The sequence below is a fragment of the Acinonyx jubatus genome, chromosome B3 (assembly GCF_027475565.1).
Source record: "Acinonyx jubatus isolate Ajub_Pintada_27869175 chromosome B3, VMU_Ajub_asm_v1.0, whole genome shotgun sequence".
Taxonomy (NCBI): domain Eukaryota; kingdom Metazoa; phylum Chordata; class Mammalia; order Carnivora; family Felidae; genus Acinonyx; species Acinonyx jubatus.
In genome coordinates this window covers 79501461-79521273 of record NC_069386.1, presented here as the reverse complement: position 1 = coordinate 79521273, position 19813 = coordinate 79501461, and the positions used below count along the sequence as shown (strand labels likewise).

The window sequence follows — 19813 nt, the reverse complement described above, 5'->3', positions numbered from 1 at the left end:
GAAGACATCTGGTAGAGGCTCTGTGGCCACCCCGCAGGCAAAGATGCCAGCAGACCCCAGAGATTCACTGGTGCTAGAACAAGGATGTTAAGGGAAACCTGGTGCCAGATGTGTGTTGTGATTTACCAAAATCCCTGAAACACTGCTACATGTTCTCGTGAACTTTTTCTGGGGCAGGCTTGCACCCAGCTGCAGTCTCTGGGCATCAGCAGCAGCACGGTCCCACGAACGTTTCTGGGGGTGGGTGGGCACCTGGCCATTTCTCTAAGAGACTCTCCCCCAGAGGATCAGAATGGGCCAAAGCCACAGTCCCTCAGAAGTGAGGGGTTGGGAAACACAGCCACATCTGAGATAAAACTCAAGAGGGAGTTGCCACCTGGCAACCTGATGGCTTGGTCACGAACTGTATAAGTGGGGTGTAGAAGGAAGCCACAGACAAAAGGACAGGTGTGTGATTGATGGTTGAGGAGAACAGAATTCTGATACTAGAGACTGGGTAGCTGGGTGATGCCTTTTTCACGCCTCCCGTGCATGTGTGGATACACCTGCAAGCACCACAGCAATCCACCCCAGTAAGCTAAGCAGTGCCATCTAGTGGAGAATGGAGCTGTTACACTAAGCTCCGCCCATCTAGGCCAACCTCGCTCTTCAGGAACACAAGTCTTTCTGCCTGCTTAGTTTACATACTATAAAGTGCTTCGTAGTTTGTCTTCTAGGGGAAACTGATGTAATTTTTATCGTATTTCAGTCTTTTCACTGGTCCATCTATTCAATTTTTTTTCTTTTATTCAGTACAGAAAGAAAAAAATTATTTTCGTTTTCAATTTTTGTTAAAAATATTGTTTCATTGTATTCACTTTTTCAAATTTCAAACCTTTTCCATTTTTTTTCTTTTCTTATCTTTCCCTTTTTTCTCTAATCAATCTCCTTTCAACAACCAGACCAAAACACACCTAGAATCTAGCATTATTTACTTGATTTTTTTGTGTGTTGTTTTTAATTTTTTAATTTTAATTGTCTTTTACCTAATTAATTCCTTTCCTTCCTTTAAAATGATGAAATGAAGGGATTCACCCCAAAAGAAAGAGCAAGAAGAAACGACAACCAGGGACTTAACACAGATACAAGCAAGTTGTGTGAAACAGAATTTAGAATCACAATAATAAGAATGCAAGCTGGGGTTGAAAATAGATTAGAATCCCTTTCTGTGAAGATAAAAGAAGTAAAAGCTAGTCTGGATAAAATAAAAAATGCTATAACTGAGCTGCAATCTTGAATGGATGCCACAGCAGCAAGGATGGATGAGGCAGTGAATCAGCAATATAGAGGACAAACTCATGGAGAATAATGAAGCAGAAAAAAAGAGGGAGACTAAGGCAAAAGAACACGATTTGAGAATTAGGAAAATCAAGGGCTCCTGAGTGGCTCAGTTGGTTGAGTGTCCAACTTTGGCTCAGGTCAGGATCTCCCAGTTCGTGAGTTCAAGCCCCGTGTCGGGCTAAGGGCCTGGAGCCTGCTTCAGATTCTTTGTCTCCCTCTCTCTCTGCCCCTTTGCTGCTCATACTGTCTCTGTCTCAAAAATAAATAAACATTAAAAATTAGAAAAAGAATTAGGAAAATCAGTGACTTATTAAAAAGGAATCAGAATCATAGGGGTCCCAGAAGATAGAAAAAGGAGTAGAAGGGTTATGTGAGCAGATCATAGCAGAAAACTTTCCTAACCTGGGGAAAGACACAGACATCAAAATCCAGGAAGTAGAGGACTCCCATTAGATTCAACAAAAACCAACCATCAACAAGGCATATCATATTCAAATTCACAAAGTACTTAGAAAAGGACAGAATCATGAAAGCAGGAAGGGAAAAAAAGTCCTTAACCTACGAGGGAAGACAGATCAGGTTTGCAGCAGACCTATCCACAGAAATTTGGCAGGCCAGAAAGGAGTGTCAGGATATATTCAATGTGCTGAATCGGAAAAATATGCAGCCAAGAATTCTTTATCCAGCAAGGCTATCATTCAGAATAGAAGGAGAGATTAAAAGTTTCCCAAACAAAAATTAAAGGAGTTCATGACCACTAAACCAGCCCTGAAAGAAATTTTAAGGGGGACTCTCTGAGGGCAGAAAAGACAGGGGAGAGAAAAAAAAAGACCACAAGCAAGAAAGACTAGAAAGGACCAGAGGACACCAGAAACTCCAACTCTGCAGGCAACATAAAGGCAATAAATTCATATCTTTCAGTACTCATTCTAAATGTCAATGGACTAAATGCTCCAATCAAAAGACATAGGGTAACAGAATGGATAAGAAAATAAGATCCATCTATATGCTGTTTACAAGAGACCCACTTTAGACCTAAAGACACCTTCAAATTGAAAGTAAGGGGATGTTGAACCATCTATCATGCTAATGGTACCAAAAGAAAGCCAGAATAGCTACATTTATATCAGACAATCTAGACTTTAAAATAAAGACTGTAACAAGAGATGAAGAAAGGCATTATATCGTAATTAAGGGGTCTGTCCACCAAGAAGACCTAACAATTGTAAGCATTTATGCTCCAAATGTGGAAGAACCCAAATATATAAATCAATCACAAACAGAAAGAAACTCTTTGATAATAATACCATAATAGTAGGGGACTACAACCCCCTCCCCCTTACAGCAATCAACAGATCGTCTAAACAGAAAATCAACAATGAAACAATGGCTTTGAATGACATGCTGGACCAAATGGACTTAACAGACACATTCAGAACATTTCATCCTAAAGCAGCGGAATACACATTCTTCTCCAATGCACATGGAACCTTCTCCAGAATAGATCACATACTGGGACACATATCAGCCCTCAACAAGTTCAAAAAGATTGAGATCATACCATCCATATTTTCAGACCATGTTTTCGATGCTATGAAACTCACAACCACAAGAAAAAATGTTGAAAGATAACAAATACTTGGAGACTAAAGAACATCCTACTAAAGAATGAATGGGCTAACCAAGAAGTTAAAGAGGAAATTAAAAAGTACATTGACGCCAATGAAAATGGTAACACCACAGCCCAAAACCTCTGGGACGCAGTAAAGACAATCATAAGAGGGAAGTATATAGCGATCCAGGCCTTCCTAAAGAAGGAAGAAAGGTCTCAGAAACACAACCTAACCTTACACCTTAAAGAGCTGGAAAAAGAACAGCAAATAAAATGCAAAACTATCAGAAGTCAGGAAATAATAAAGATTAGAGCAGAAATCAATGCTATCGAAACAAAAACAAAACAAAAACAGAACAGATAAATGAAACCAGAAGCTGATTCTTTGAAAGAATTAACAAAATTGATAAACCCCTGGCCAGTTTAATCAAAAAGAAAAAGGAAAGGACCCAAATAAATAAAATCAAAAATGAGAGAGGAGAGATCACAACCAACACAGCAAAATACAAACAATAATATGAGAATATTATGAGCAATTATATACTAATGAAATAGGCAATCTGGAAGAAATGGGCAAATTCCTAGAAACATATAAACTACCAAAACTGAAACAAGAAGAAAAAGAGAATATGAACAGACCCATAACCAATAAATAAATCGAATTGCTAATCAAAAATCTTCCAAAAAACAAGAGTCCAGGACCCCATGGCTTGCCAGGGGAATTTACCAAACATTTAAAGAAGAATTAACACCTATTCTCTTGAAGCTGTCCCAAAAAAATAGAAATGGAAGGAAAACTTCCAAACTCTTTCTATGAAGACAGCATTACCTTGATTCCAAAACCAGACAGAGACCCCACTAAAAAGGAGAACTATAGACGAATTTCCCTGATGAACATGGATGCAAAAATCCTCAACAAGATATTAGCCAACTGGATCCAACAATACATTAAAAAAATTATTCACCACAACTAAGTAGGATTTATAGCTGGGATGCTGGGCTGGTTCAATATCCACAAAACAATCAATGTGATTCATCATGTCATGTCAATAAAAGAAAGGACAAGAAGCACATGATCCTCTCAACAGATGCAGAGAAAATATTTGACAAAAACAGCATCCTTTCTTGATAAGAAACTCCCCAAGAAAGTAGGGTAGAAGGATTATACCACAAGATCATAAAAGCCATATATGAAAGACTCACCACTAACATCATCCTCGGGGAAGAACTGAGAGCTTTCCCCCTAAGGTCAGGAAGAAGACAGGGATGTCCACTCTTGCCACTGTTATTCAACATAGTATTGGAAGTCTTAGCCTCAGCAATCAGACAACACAAAGAAATAAAAAGCATTCAGATCTGCCAGGAGGAGGTCAAACGTTCACTCTTTGCAGATGACATGATACTGTATCTGAAAGACCCAAAAGATTCCACCAAAAAACTGCTAGAACTGATCCATGAATTCAGCAAAGTCACAGCATATAAAATCAATGCACAGAAGTTGGTTGCATTCCTATACACCAACAATGAAGCAACAGAAAGAGAAATCAAGGAACCTATCCCATTTACAATTACCCCAAAAACCATAAAATACCTAGGAATAAATCTAACCAAAGAGGTAAAAAATCTATATACTGAAAACTATAGAAAGCTTATGAAAGAAATTGAAGAAGACACACACACACACAAATGCGAAAATATTCCATGCTCCTGGATAGAACAAATATTGTTAAAATGTCAATACTACCCAAAGCAATCTACGTATTCAATGCAGTACCTATCAAAATAACACCAGCATTCTTCACAGAGGTAGAACAAACAATCCTAAAATTTGTATGGAACTACAAAAACCTGAATAGTCAAAGCAATCTTGAAAAAGAAAACCAAAGCAGGAGTCATCACAATCCCGGACGTCAAGCTGTATTACAAAGCTGTAATCATCAAGACATCATGATACTGGCACAAGAACGAACACTCAGATCAATGGAACCGAATAGAGAACCCAGAAATGGACCCACAAACATAAGGCCAACTAATCTTTGACAAAGCAGGAAAGAATATCCAATGGAATAAAGACAATCTCTTCAGCAAATGGTGCTGGGGAAACTGGAAAACAACATGCAGAAAAATGAACCTGGGCCACTTTCTTACACCATGCACAAAATTAACCTCAAAATGGATGAAAGACCTAAATATAAGACAGGAATCCATCAAAATCCTTGAGAAAGCAGGCAAAAATCTCTTTGACTTTGACCACAGCAACTTCTTACTCAACACGTCTCCAGTGGCAAGAGAAACAAAAGCAAAAATGAACTATTAGGACCTCATCAAAATAAAAAGCTTCTGCACCAAGGGAAACAATCAGCAAAACTAAAGGCAACTGACAGAATGGGAGAAGATATTTGCAAACGACATATCAGATAAAGGGTTAGTATCCAAAATCTGTAAAGAACTTACCAAACTCAACACCCAAAAAACAAATAATCCAGGGAAGAAATGGGCAAAAGACAAGAATAGATACTTCTCCAAAGAAGACATCCAGATGGCCAACTGATGCATGAAAAATGCTCAACATCACTCATCATCAGGGAAATACAAATCAAAACCACAATGAGATACCACCTCACACCTGTCAGAATGGCTAACATGAACAACTCAGGCAACAACAGAAGTTGGCGAGGATGTGTAGAGAGAGGATTTCTTTGCACTGCTGGTGGGAATGCAAACTGGTGCAGCCACTCTGGAATACAGTAGGGAGGTTCCTTAAAAAGTTAAAAATATAACTCCTTAAAAGTTAAAAATAGAACTACCCTATGACCCAGCAATTGCACTACTAGGTATTTATCTAATGGATACAGGTATGCTGTTTAGAAGGGGCACATGCACCCCCATGTTTATAGCAGCACTATAACAATAGCCAAAGTATGGAAAGAGCCCAAATGTCCGTCAGTGGATGAATGGATAAAGAAGATATGGGGTGTGTGTGTGTGTGTGTGTGTGTGTGTGTGTGTGTGTGTGTAAATCTATGTATACACACACAATGGAGTATTATTCAGCAATCAAAAAGAATGAAATCTTACCATTTACAACTCCGTGGATGGAAGTAGAGAGTTTTAACCTAAGCGAAATTAGTCAGTCAGAGAAAGACAAATATATGACTTCACTCATATGAGGACTTTAAGATACAAAACAGATGAACCTAAGGGAAGGGAAGCAAATATGATATAAAAACCAGGGGGGAGGGGACAAAACATAAGAGACTCTTAAACAGGGAGAACAAACAGAGGGTGGCTGGTGGGGTTGAGGAAGGAAGGATGGGCTAAATGGGTAAGGGGCATTAATCCTGAAATCATTGTTGCAGTATATACTAACTTGCATGTAAATTAAAAAATAAATAAATTTAAAAATAATAAAAAAATAAAAATAAACTTAAAAAAAATAGGCAGACGATGTGATTAAATTTTTTCCCAAAGAAGGCATACAGATGGCCAACAAGCACATTAAGAGATTCTCAACATCATTAATCATCAGGGACATGCAAATCAAAACCACCATGAGATAATCAGCTCACACTTGTCTAATTGGTTTGTATCCAAAAGATAGTACAAGTGTTGAGGATGTGCAGAAAAGGGAAACTTCATGCACTGTGGGAATATAATTGGTACAACCACTATGGAAAACAGTGTAGAGGTTCTTAAAAAAATTAAAAATAGAAATACCATTTGACCCAGCAATTCCACTTCTGAGTATTTATTCAAAGGAAATGAAAACATCAATTCAGAGAACTATCTGCAGGAGTGCCTGGACGGCTCAGTTGGTTGAGCATCCGACTTCAGCTCAGGTCATGATCTCTCAGTCCATGGGTTCGAGCCCTGCATCGGGCTTTGTGCTGACAGCTCAGAGCCTGGAGCCTGCTTCCGATTCTGTTGTCTCCGTCTCTCTCTCTCTGCCCGTCTGCCTCTCATGTTCTCTCTCTCTCTCTTTCTCTCTCTCTCTCTCTCTCAAAAATAAATAAACGCTAAAAAAAAAAAAAATCATGCTATGGGGCACCTGGGTGGCTCAGTCAGTTAAGCATCTAACTTCGGCTCAGGTCATGATCTCATGGTTCGTGAGTTCGAGCCCGCATCAGGCTCTGTGCTGACAGCTCAGAGCCTGGAGCCTGTTTCACACTCTGTATCTCCCTCTCTGCCTCTCCTCTGCTCATGCCTTGTCTCTCAAAAATAAACAAACATTAAAAAAAGTTTTGTTTTTTTTAAGTCATGCTATGCAAAGAGCTATATGCACCCTTGTGTTCATTGCTACATTATTTACAGTAGTCAAAATATGGAAGCAACCTGTGTTTATTAATAAATGAATGGATAAAGAAGATGGGTGTGTGTGTAATATTACTCAGCCATAAAAAAGGAAATCATGCCATTTGCAACAACATGGATGGACCTAGAGTGTATTATCCTCAGTAAAATAAGACCAAGAAAGACCAGTACCATGTAATTTCACTTACTTGTGAAAAGAAATGAATGAACAAAGAAAATAAGTCATAGATGCAAGAAATAAACTGTTGGTTACAGGAAGCAGGGGAAGAGGGACAAAATAGGTGAAGGGAATAAATAAGTCATGGGAATCTCATGTATAACGTGGAATATAGTCAATAAAATTGATGAAAATTTGTATGGTAATAGATGGTAACTAGACTTATTGTCAGGATCTTTTGATAATGTATCAAAATGTCAAATCACTACAATGTGCGCCTGAAACTAATAGCATATTGTATGTTGGTTATACTTGAACTTTAAAAAAAAACTTTTTTTTTAACGTTTATTTATTTTTGAGACCGAGAAAGAGCATGAAGGGGGGAGGGTCAGAGAGAGGGAGACACAATCTGAAACAGGCTTCAGGCTCTCAGCTGTCAGCACAGAGCCTGATGCGGGGCTCAAACTCACGGGCCGCGAGATCATGACCTGAGCTGAAGTTGGCCGCTCAACCGACTGAGCCACCCAGGCGCCCCTATACTTGAACTTTTAAAGAGTGACTTAACAGTAAAGTAATAATGCTTGTTTTATAAATTTAGTGTGTGCATCTCTGAAAAACATTGAAATTCTTCATACTTAAATCTTTAAAAATGTGAAGACGTTTTTATTTAAAATGTTTTTCTTTTTAAGATACCTTTCAGGTTACTTCAAAATGTTTTTATCAGTAACATATATTTTTGAATTTTGCAGCTATTCATACAAAAAGTTTTGCCTAAGTGACAGTGTACATGCATTAGTTTTTTTCAGTAACTATTGTTTATTTCCATAATTACAGACTGAAATCAGCAAGGGATGTGGTTACCAGAACAGGATACTCATTGGCTTTGGGATCCCTACATAGATATTTAGGAGGGATAAGTTCTTCTCAGCATTTGAATTCTTGTGTCGGAATCCTTTATACTTTGTCTCAGGACAGTACTTCTCCTGATGTGCAGGTAAATACTCTATGTGATACTTTTCTTGAAATTCATGATTTGTAGATAATGCAGATTATGTTTTTATCGGCCACTAGTAACTTGTAAATAATTCACACACACACACACACACACACACACACACACACACACACACACACACACACCACCCAGTAAATGTCTAAGCCATTGTTAACCTGGACGGATTTTTGAAATTCAAGTCTTAGTCAAATCTTGCTATCATTACTTCACACTCAGTAGTTTCTAAAGTCAAATTTAGTATTTTTTTTCTGAAATAGATCTTCCTTCCATCTTAATAATAACATTTACCATTTTGGAGAACTTAATAGGTACCAAGCTTTGTATCACATTCTTCTAACAACATATTAACATATGTAAGCCTCACAGTAATCTCGGGTGTATATTCCCCTTATACAAAAAAAAAAACTGGGGCTTACAGAAGCTGAGTAACTTGCTCACAGCTGAAAGCTAAAAAATCATCTAATCAGTTCAAGAACACAAGTCACGGGCTCCAAACCCATGCTCTTAACCACTTTACCATATTATTGTACACATCTTACCCATGTCAGTTAAAATCATCATTCTCTTGATATTTTAAAATCAAATTTTTTAAAATCAAATCTTGATTGATTGGTATTCTTCCTGTTCTTTTACTCTCCTTATCTCTGTCCCCCTTGTGTGTTCCTAATTATTATAGTAGTGTTTTTAGGTTCTTTTCAACTCTCCCTAGATATGAAGCCACATTTGTCTTCCTGAAAGGCTTTCATCTTGCAACTTTCCTGTCAAAAAGCTGGGAAACTGCTTATTGCTTCCTAAATCTCCTTCTCATTCAAGTCCTATCAGCTGACCCAGGAACCTTATCTATCATTACCCCAGAGTACTGACTTCTCTCATAGGCGGTCTGCCTGTTCTCATTCCACTCATGCCATTCTCATGTCTGCACTTATATTTTCCTATTGTTCTTTTCCCTTCCTGGTCCTATCTGATCATCCAAATTTTCTAGCGTTCTGAAATCCAGTTTAACCACCTTCTTGTCAAATTTCAACATCCCTAATCCACAGTTAGCTTTCCTTCTTTGAATTACTACCATAATACTAATAGTCTCTTCATCATCATTATCCAGTAGTTGATTGAGTTAACTTATAAGGTGTTCCATTCTTTCATCCTCCTTTGCTTCTATTTATTATATTTCTCTTCTCCCCCTTCAAGAAGTCTATTGCGAATGCACATACATTTACATCGAATACTTTTTCAGTTGATTAATTTAAATGCTTTTAGTGGCTTCCAGTGTCATTAAATCTGACTCTTCTTGATTACTGCTGTCTCTGACTTAACAGTTTATTTTTGTAGAATGTTTAGTACTCTAAGCTTTCTTATACATTCATTGATAAGAGGCATAAAGCTTTCTGAATTTCCTAAAGGGAGGAATTTTTATGTCCTTCAAATGTATATAGAAGTAGATAGAGTGTATACTATAAGGAATCTATTATACCCATCATCTGTCTGACTGCTTGGTTGTCAGTATATGGCCAGTCTTCTTTCTTTCCTTCTTTCTTTCTTTCTTTCTTTCTTTCTTTCTTTCTTTCTTTCTTTCTTTCTTTCTTTCTTTCATTCACTGGTTGGCTTAAATAGCAGAAATTTGTTTTCTCATGGTTCTGTAGGCTAGAAGTCCTAGATCAAAGTGTCAGCCAGTTTGGTTTCTTCTGAGCCCTCTTTCCTTGGCTTGCAGTTGGTCACCTTCTCATTGTATCTTCACATGGTTTTTCCTTTGTGCATGTGCATCTCTAGCATTACTCTGTCCAGATTTTATCTTCTTAGAAGGACCCTAGTCACATTGGATTAGGGCTTGCTCTAATAGCCTCATTTTAACTTCATTAAGGCCCTGTCTCCAAAGACAACCTCATTCTGAGGTACTGGTAGAGTCTTGTTTCATTTAAACCAGAGTTGACCAACTTATTATTTTCAGAGCCATATGGTAAATTATGTACACTTTACATGCCATACACTCTCTGTCAGCTGCTCAGTTCTGCCATTGTAGCAGTAGCAGTCATAAATAGTATGTAAATGAATGAGCACGACTGTGTTTCAGTGAAGTTTTATTTATAAAACCATGTGGCAGGGCAGATTTGTCTCAAAGGCAAATCTGTTTGTTTACTATATTAATATTTATATATATAATGTATACACTTATTTAATACATATATATTTATTTTTATATGTTTGTAAAAGTGCACTTATCATAAGTGTGCGTCTCTGTGAGTAAAGTATACAAACTAAATACACCATGTAACCAGCACCTAGATCAAGAAATAGAACATTATCTGGGGCGCCTGGGTGGCTCAGTCGGTTAAGCAGCCGACTTTGGCTCAGGTCATGATCTCACGGTCCGTGGGTTCAAGCCCCGCGTCGGGCTCTGTGCTGACAGCTCAGAGCCTGGAGCCTGTTTCAGATTCTGTGTCTCCCTCTCTCTGACCCTCCCCCGTTCATGTTCTGTCTCTCTCTGTCTCAAAAATAAATAAATGTTAAAAAAAAATAAATAAATAAATAAATAAAAGGACCAAAATTTAAAAAAAGAAAAAAAAGAAATAGAACATTATCAATACCCCAAACGCTCTCATGTTCTCTTCTAGTTATTACCTGTCCTACCAAGGATAACCACTATCCTAATTTGCAGCATCATATGTTAGTTTTGCCTGCTTTTATACTTTATATCATTGGAATCATATGGTACATACTCTTTTATGTCTGGCTTTCTTCAACATTATGTTCAAGAGATCTGTCCATATTACTGCATGTAATTGTAAATCTTGTTGAATCTTTTAAAAACTTGAATTTTTGTTCTCCACGTAGATTGAACAAAGAACACTTTACGGTAAACTAGATTTAGTTCAAGCTATTAGTTAAAGAACCAAACATTATCTTGGAATTCTTTTTTTTTTTTTAATTTTTTTTTTTTAATGTTTACTTATTTTTGAGAGAGATGGAGACAGAATGGGAGTTGTTTAGGGGCAGAGAGAGAGAGAGACACAGAATCCAAAGCAGGCCCCAGGCTCTGAGTTGTCAGCACAGAGCCCGACACGGGGCTTGAACTCATGAGCTGTGAGATCATGACCTGAGCCGAAGTTGGACGCTCAACCGACTGAGCCACCCAGGCACCCCAATCTTGGAATTCTTAGTACTGAGATAGATTTAAGTTTAGCATTCGAAATTAGATGATTGTCAGGGTTTTTTACTGGATATTTGAGAGAAATTTTTTCTTAAACTTTGTATGTTCTCTGTTTCTCTTTCCAGGTTAGTTATAATAGCACACAAGTACTATACTGTCTTGTTACTTTATCACTTCCTTCAACAAAGAACAATTCATTGTGTTTTATGTTTCTTAATGCTGCTGTAGCATTTTAAATTGTTTTTCTCTGTCTTCACAGACCTGGGCACTACATTCGCTATCACTGATTATTGATTCTGCTGGCCCACTGTACCATATGCATGTGGAACCCACCCTTTCTCTTATTATAATGTTATTGTTAAATGTGCCTCCTACTCATGCTGAAGTTCAACAAAGTCTTGGTCGCTGTTTGAATGCCCTTATTACTACTTTGGGTCCAGAACTACAGGGTATGCATAGCTCATTTTGTGATGTTTTAAATTAAAAATACACATGTGAAAATGAATTCACTTCTTATTACTGACTCAAATACTTGTCAGTGAAGTGGAGTTTAGCACAGTGTTCTATGCAAATACATGAGCAGAGTATTGAGAGTCAGGAAGAAGATTTTGACTCCTGCATGTTGACATAATAGAAAATAACATAGAAAGTAGGAAACTTAATGTAAGCTCCACCACTACTTTTTTTTTTTTTTTTAAGTTTATTTATTTATTTTTGAGAAAGAGAAAGAAAAAACCCCAAGCAGGCTCCGTGCTGTCAGTGCAAAACTCAACACAGGGCTCAGTCTCACAAACCATGAGATCATGACCTGGGCCCAAATCAGGAGTCGGATGTTTAACCAACTGTGCCAGCGAGATGCCCCACTCCACCACCAGTTAATTGGATGACCTTTGGAAAATCTTTGTCTTTGGTCTTTGGTTTCCTTTTCTATCAAATGAGGGAAAAGTTGAAAAGCCTTTATGATTGGCACATAGTAGGTGATCAGTATATTTTGTGAAATGCCATCTAGTCTGATTTCTTTTACCTTGAAAAGATAAGGAGTGTCGTATTTAGAAAGATTAGATATATTTTTAATATGCTTTTCTTAACAATTGAAGTGAAAAATTCAAGCGGAATAGTGTAAAGAGCTTCTCTCTTCTAAGAAATAAATGACTAAGTCCCAAAACTCAGGTAATCTGATCTTTTCAAATGTAAAGTCCATGAATGATTTTAATATTTAAAAGAAACTCAACTAATATAAGCAGGGCTAAGTTCATTAGCCATTCTAATTCCACTTTTCATGAAATTTTGGTGTAGCCTTCAGATAGGCTGAGGTTCTTATTTGCCTAGTGATTTGTATTGACAAATTTTTCAGACTAGGAGTAACTAATATAACCCAAAAATCTGTCACCTGGCTTCCTTTTGTAGAAGAAATTTACTTCACAGATCCTTAAGTTTAAAATTGGTTAAAATTAATAAACTCAGTATATGAGTTTAAAGAGGAATGATTTCATAGACGAATTATTCAAAGATTTGTGCTTTCATTTTAGGTAATAGTACTTCCATTTCCACCTTAAGGACTTCCTGTCTTTTGGGTTGTGCGGTGATGCAGGATAACCCAGACTGCCTTGTTCAAGCTCAGGCCATCTCTTGCCTTCAGCAGCTTCATATGTTTGCTCCAAGACATGTCAACCTGTCTAGCTTGGTCAGCTGCCTCTGTGTGAGTATAAAATTTTAAGTGAGTCCTTAGTTATTTTTCCATTGGAAACTTAGATTTATTTTTAATAATTCTCTAGTCTGTGTACAATAGCTGTTTCCTCTCGTTTCTGGTTTTTTTAGCGGGTAGGGCCAAATTTCATGTAATCACATCTCAAACCTCTCATATATTGATTCAGTTTTGTTCTATTAATTTTGAACTTACCATTTGGAATGTTTATTCATTAATCAGTAAACATGTATTGGATGCTCAAATGTCCTGGGTACTGTATAAATGCTATAGGACATGGAAAAAATGTATGTGACATTATTTCAAATAATTATATATAAAGTTCTCTCCACCTCAGATGGGAAAATAACATTTTTCCTTAATATTCTAGTGGCATATGCATCAATATCTGGGTTCTAATAATATGTTTAATAAATAATGCAAGCTAAATACTAAAAGTTCTGGTAAATGGTTCATAATCATCAATGGTTTTAAGATTTACCTTGAATATCACCAGTTTCTATCTAAATTTGCCTCAAAAATTGGGTTACATTTGGAATTAAAACTTGACACCATTGCTTTTAAACTATTTCTGCCCCTAGAATATTTACAACACATTCCCATTAGTAACATGACAGTTGAGAATTATTACTTTAGACAGACCTTTCATTCACAAGCTGAAGGCAGGATATACAGCATTTCAGACCTTGAAAGAACTTCAAATATCATTAAAACCAATCTTCCCCCCCCCCCCAAAAAAACAAAACAAAACAAAACCAAGCACCAAAAAAGTCAAATAATTTGTCCAAGGTAACATATCTAGAAGTAGTGGTAGCTCCAAGTCTATAATCCAGGCTTCTTTTTTTTTTTTTTTTAATTTTTTTATGTTTTTTATTTTAGAGAGAGACAGAGTATGAGCAGGGAAGGGACAGAGAGAGAGGGAGACACGGAATCTGAAGCAGGCTTCAGGCTCCAAGCTGTCAACACAGAGCCCAATGAAGGGCTCGAACTCACAGACCGCAAGATCATGACCTGAGCCCAAGCCGGACGCTCAGCCGACTGAGCCACCCAGTCGCCCCTAGAATCCAGTTTCTAAACTCCTTGTTAAGTTCCCATTTCTTTATTTCTTACTGACTTTGTAGTTTTGATTAGCTCTTAACCTCATCTCTACCACCTCCTAGCTTTGTGGCCTTAGAGAAGTCCCATAACCTCTTCCAGCCTCAGCTATCTTGTCTATAAAACAAAGATTGCACGAGATACCACCCATTAAGGCACATGTCCTAGGCACTTAATAACCACTCAATATGTAGTAGTTTTTATTTTCTAACATATAACTTAGACATTATGTTAATGTTCATAGTGATTTTTATGGTCAAAGTTATGTAAGACTCTTAAAAAAAGGATGTGACTGACTTTTCTGATAGAAACTTGGTTCCTCTCTCGGTTAAACACATATTAGAGAAAATAGCACTTACTGGAAAAGGGTTTTTTTTTTACCTTTACTACTCAATGACTTTTCCCTAGGAATATTATTCTCTAATTCAAAGAGCCATCCCCAAAACCAATTGTTGAAAAATACCTATTCCTTTGCAAGTTGGTCAGACTTTCACTCTCCATTATATTTATTGAGAAATAAAGAGCAAAACTTACTAATTCTTAGTGAATTAGAACTGATTAAATTTGTTACTCTTTTTTTTCCCAGACTGAGAAAGTTTACATATAAAGAATAGAGATTACTATTGGATGTTTCTCTTGGAATATTAAGAGCAGTTGTGAAAATCAAAATTAACAATTAACAAATATTATTTATGTTACTCATAATATTTAAGCAGTAAAATGATTTTTTCTTATTCAGAAGTCATTCAAAAATTGCTATCACTATAGTTTGTTAATTTCATGTCTTAATTTTTTAGTAAGCTTTTATTCTAAATTTATTAGATTGAATTTATTATATTTTAGAGTATTTCCTATAGTACGAAAATTGCTTTTGCTTTCCTGTTTAACAACTTTATAATCAGATTTTCTTTTCTATAAAGAATTTAATTATTTAGCATGAAGTGTTTTCATTTTAATTGAAACTCCCTGAAGATTCAGAATATATTTCATCATTAGGAAAGAATCTTACTGAAAGGGTTTTCTTCTAACTGCATGCTGTTTAACTTCCATTCTGAACTTGGTCTTAGCTACACTAGCAATTCTGAGTATTCTAAGTTTTAAAAGTTGGCTTCCAAGAGTAAAAAATTTATAATTAACTTGTGATGAAGTAAACCATTAACTTTGTCCCTTGCTGGACACCTGTTCATTTGAATGCAATCTAGATCACTCTTTTAACACTCATGTCTATTTGATCTGGCTTTGTTACTGAGGCTTAATGAGAGTTTCCAAAGGAAAATCTAATTACATAAATGTACATTTTTAAGTTATTGTATATTTTATATCTTTACATCTTGAGTTGACTGTTTCCAAGATCTTAGTTCAACTCCTATTTTAAGTTGGAAAATGAAATATTCATGGCATAGTTTTAAAGTCGAAGCTAAGCCAGTTTGAATGATAGCTCTATCAACATTTATATTTTAATGCTTAGCTGACTGTTGTCAAAATCATCCTAGTATTTATCTTTTGGTTTTGTCATGACCAGTCTGTCGTTTGTTTTTGTGCAGGAGATCTTGTTGGATAATTCTGTGTTGGTAGGTCCCTCACCCTCAATTCCTAACTTTTTTTTGAGGTTTGCAGTGCTGTTTCTTTGTGTCGTTATTTTGGTTGTAGATGTTCTTGTTTTCCCCTGCATCTCTTTGTTTAAGCTAACCATTAATGCAAAGTCCAGTATGTGTAGCATGTTACATGGTGATTATTTAATACCAGTGTAAACAAATCCTCCCTAACCTTCTCCAGCCAGTGCACTCACTCCTTGCACTTAATTTTGCATCATTTTGATTTAATATATTCATTTCAGAAAGGAATTATAATTACAGTTTGACCTAATTTCTGTATTTTGCCTGCTTGGTTTGTTTGCCTTAATTCACTCTGTTCCTCTTCCCAATATAAATGCTGGAGAATGACGTGGAGATATTAAATGTTCCGTTTTGCTTTGTGTGACTGCCTTCAATTTTTTTTCTACCAAACAAGTAAAGAGTACTTTTATAAGCATGCTGTCTCTAAAAGATTGTTTGACCAGCCTGAATAAATGCTGCGCCTGCCTTGTATTATATGTTTGTAAAACTCCAGTGAGATAACTAGTAGATTCATTAACTTTTCTTTAAAATAGCCTTGTAGAATGCTTTTTTGTTTTTGTTGTAAAATACAGCCATAATCTTGGGCATGAATAAACTTAATCGTTTTACATTTTAACTCCCTTGTTATCCTATGTACTAGTTTCTAACAGTGGTTCTTTAACATGATTGGAATATTAACTTTAGACATTGTGAATGGCATTCCTCTTTCGACTTTTCAGTTCATGATATGTCTTGAGGGTATAATAAAATATATTTATAAAGCAGTTCCCATCCATATGTTTCACTGATGATATATTCACAAACCTGTTCTGTGTTTGGCTTCTGATAAAATTTAGTTTCACTCTCTTTGCATTTTTTTTTTTATGTGTTAAAAACCAGCTGTCACCACCTACTCTTTTTCTCAGAATTTATCCTCTACTCTTTCCAACAAACTCACCTACTTCAGTTCTGTTTTTTCTCACATACACCATATCTAAATAAAGATCACTATACGAAGTATGCCCTTCTTTCTCAAATTTGCTTGGAAAATCAATAGCATAAGACACATATTCATTGACATAAGCCACACTTTTACTGGTCTTTGCTTTTATTGTTAGAAAAAAATAAATTGCAAAAACTCGACTTTATTCTACTTATTAATCACTTAGAAAAAATTTGTATCCAGAAACTTTTGGCTTTTTTAATTGTTCATTTAAGGTATATCGCAGTCATACCATTTACCTTCAGTAGACACAATCTATTGAGATTTACATTGTTCAGACACTTCTAAGAAAAATATGTGGAAGGAGTCTGTCATTCTAGCAGAAATATTCTTTATCTCTGATATGTAGCATCTATGTACATACATGTATATCCATTATATACAAGTAGATATACATACATATAAAACCTGTTGTCTGTAATGTGTGTCTCTAGAGTGTTTTTGGTGAATATGTTTTCTGAGTAAAACTCTTTTCTGTCTTTATTTGAAAGTGCATTTACTTACTCTGGCATCTGAATAAAAGACTAGTGATAGACTGTTAATAATAGTTAATAACTAACATTTATTGAGCACTTACTGTGTGCCAGAAACTATGCTAAGCCCTTTTGCATGTTTCTCTGAATTAACTTTGCAGCAGCCCTATAAGATGGGGGTAGTGTTATTTCCATTTTACAAATAAGGAAACTAAGGCACGGAGAGGTTAAATAATTTGCCCAAGGTCACACAGCTAGTAAATGGTGGATCTAGGACTCAAAGTGAGGCAGTTTGACTCCAGAGCCTCCCTTTTAACCAGTATGTTATATTGCTTATATGGAGCTATATAAATTTCTACTTAGAGGATGGTAAAACATTATAATATTGTTGCATGAGCACAATTGTATAAGCTACAAATAAAGTCTTTCTCAGGTGTATTTCTTTTATCTCGAAACTGTTTTATTCATGTAAATTTTGTGTCTTCTAACACTGTCCAGAGGCTTCTGCTTGGATGTGTTTATGAATATTTCATAATCAAGTACATGTATTACTCCTTAAGCTATTTATTTCTAAATTGTAATAAAAAATATGTACTAGAATAGTTTGTAGAAGTTTCTGTGTATTTAACAAATTGAATCTAGCCTAGTGATGAGCTGGACAGAATCAGGAGGGATCCAGTGTATGTCTATTAGACTTATTATGAATGCCACCAAGAATTTCAGCTCTTTCATTTCCCAATTGGTATTTTTCAGGTGAATCTTTGTAGTCCCTATTTGTTACTGAGAAGAGCAGTACTGGCTTGTTTACATCAGCTTGTACAGAGAGAAGCAGCTGAAGTTTCAGAACATGCTGTTATGCTTGCTAAGGATAGCAGAGAAGAGTTGACTCTAGGTAATTCTTTTTGTCAACATTATCTCCAGCTCAAATGATTTTTTTAATAAAATTTTTAAGTTCTTTTATTTATTTTGAGAGAGAGGGCTCCTGAGTGGGGAAGGGGCAGAGAGAGAGGGAAAGAGAGAATGAGAAGCAGGCCCCACACCAACACAGAGCCCTACATGAGGCTCAATTTCACAAACTGGAAGATAACAACCTGAGCCGAAATCAAGAGTCAGGTGCTCAAGAGTCAGACACTCAACTGACTGAGCCCCTCAGGCACCCCAGATAATTTTTCTTAGTGTTTATTTATTTTTGAGAGAGAGAGCACAAGCAGCGGGTGGATGGTGCACAGAGAGAAGTCGGGCGGGGGTGGGGCGGTAGACAGAGGATCTGAACTAGGCTCTGCACTGACCACCAAGCCCGACACTGGGTTCAAGGTCATGAACCATGAGATCATGACCTGAGCCATAGCTGAACGCTCAACCAACAGAGTCACCCAGGCGTACCTCAAATGATTGTTTTAATTTTAAGTCTTCATTTAAACATGAATTTTTAAAATGAAATTTAAAAGTTAATATATAATGTCTTAAACCTGCTACAAGAGACAGTTACTAACAATTACTGCCATTCCCAACCAGTGATGTTACTGGTTTAGAAAAATTGTTTTCAAACTTAGGTCCCCAAACTAGCAATATCCACCTCACCAACAACTTGTTAGAAATGCAAATTATCGGGCCCCATCCAAAATCTGCTTAACCAAAAATCTGGGAGTAAAGCCCAGCAATCTGTTTTCTATGTTTTTGCAATCCCTGTTAATGCATATTGAAATTTGAGAGCCACTCAAATTTTAGAGCAAGTTTTTTCACAACAATCCATCGAAGTTGGATTTAGCCCTTAAGTAATTTACCATATGTGCCTTTCTTCCTCCAAAATCTCATTTAATAAAATTTATCATAGATAAGTCATCTTTAGGTGGAAGGGTTTTTAGCCCCTTCTTTATTTTAGAACTGAATTAAAGGATTTCTTAGTTGGTTAGATTTAAGTCTGTATGTCTTTATTTTAAAATTATGTGAGTAACCCAAATATACATATAAATTCATACAACCTCCAAAAATAGTAATGGTAATATCTTACTCTTTTATGTATATAGTTTCCAGAGTGCTGTCACACTTTGAGAAAGTCTCAGGCTTCACAAAGCTTTCCAATATCTAAAGCTCTCAGATCAGTGTGTTTTACTGTCATGCTGTGCTCCTTAGTTTGTTGTTAGACTAAGACTTTAACTGTTTGACTTGAGTTCATCAGCGTTGCTGAACTAGTATGGTAGCCACCCAAACAGGTGGCAGACCTCATTTGAAAACAATTGGTTACTTACCTTAACCAGAGAAATTTTAATCTTCTAACCATGTGAGATATTCTGCCTAAGTGACCTTCAGTTTATATTTACCACTGAAATTATCTGCATCTTTTGCTTTAGGCTTTTATTGCATAAATATGCTTGTATATGTT

At 36.3% G+C, this 19813-nt stretch overlaps 1 protein-coding gene across 10 annotated transcripts in view; it reads left to right on the top strand.

Moving 5' to 3' along the window:
• The window catches only part of HEATR5A (HEAT repeat containing 5A), a 120116-nt gene that overhangs the window by 60865 nt on the left and 39438 nt on the right, over positions 1-19813 (top strand). For 8 of the 10 annotated variants that reach the window (XM_027065543.2, XM_027065545.2, XM_053224339.1 and 5 more), the window contains 5 exons: positions 8234-8393; positions 11819-12008; positions 13089-13258; positions 15904-15930; positions 18184-18322. In XM_027065543.2, the coding sequence (XP_026921344.1) occupies positions 8234-8393; positions 11819-12008; positions 13089-13258; positions 15904-15930; positions 18184-18322 (686 nt within the window). The remainder of the gene's footprint in view (positions 1-8233; positions 8394-11818; positions 12009-13088; positions 13259-15903; positions 15931-18183; positions 18323-19813) is intronic. The other 2 variants (XM_027065548.2, XM_027065547.2) reach the window with 1 other exon arrangement.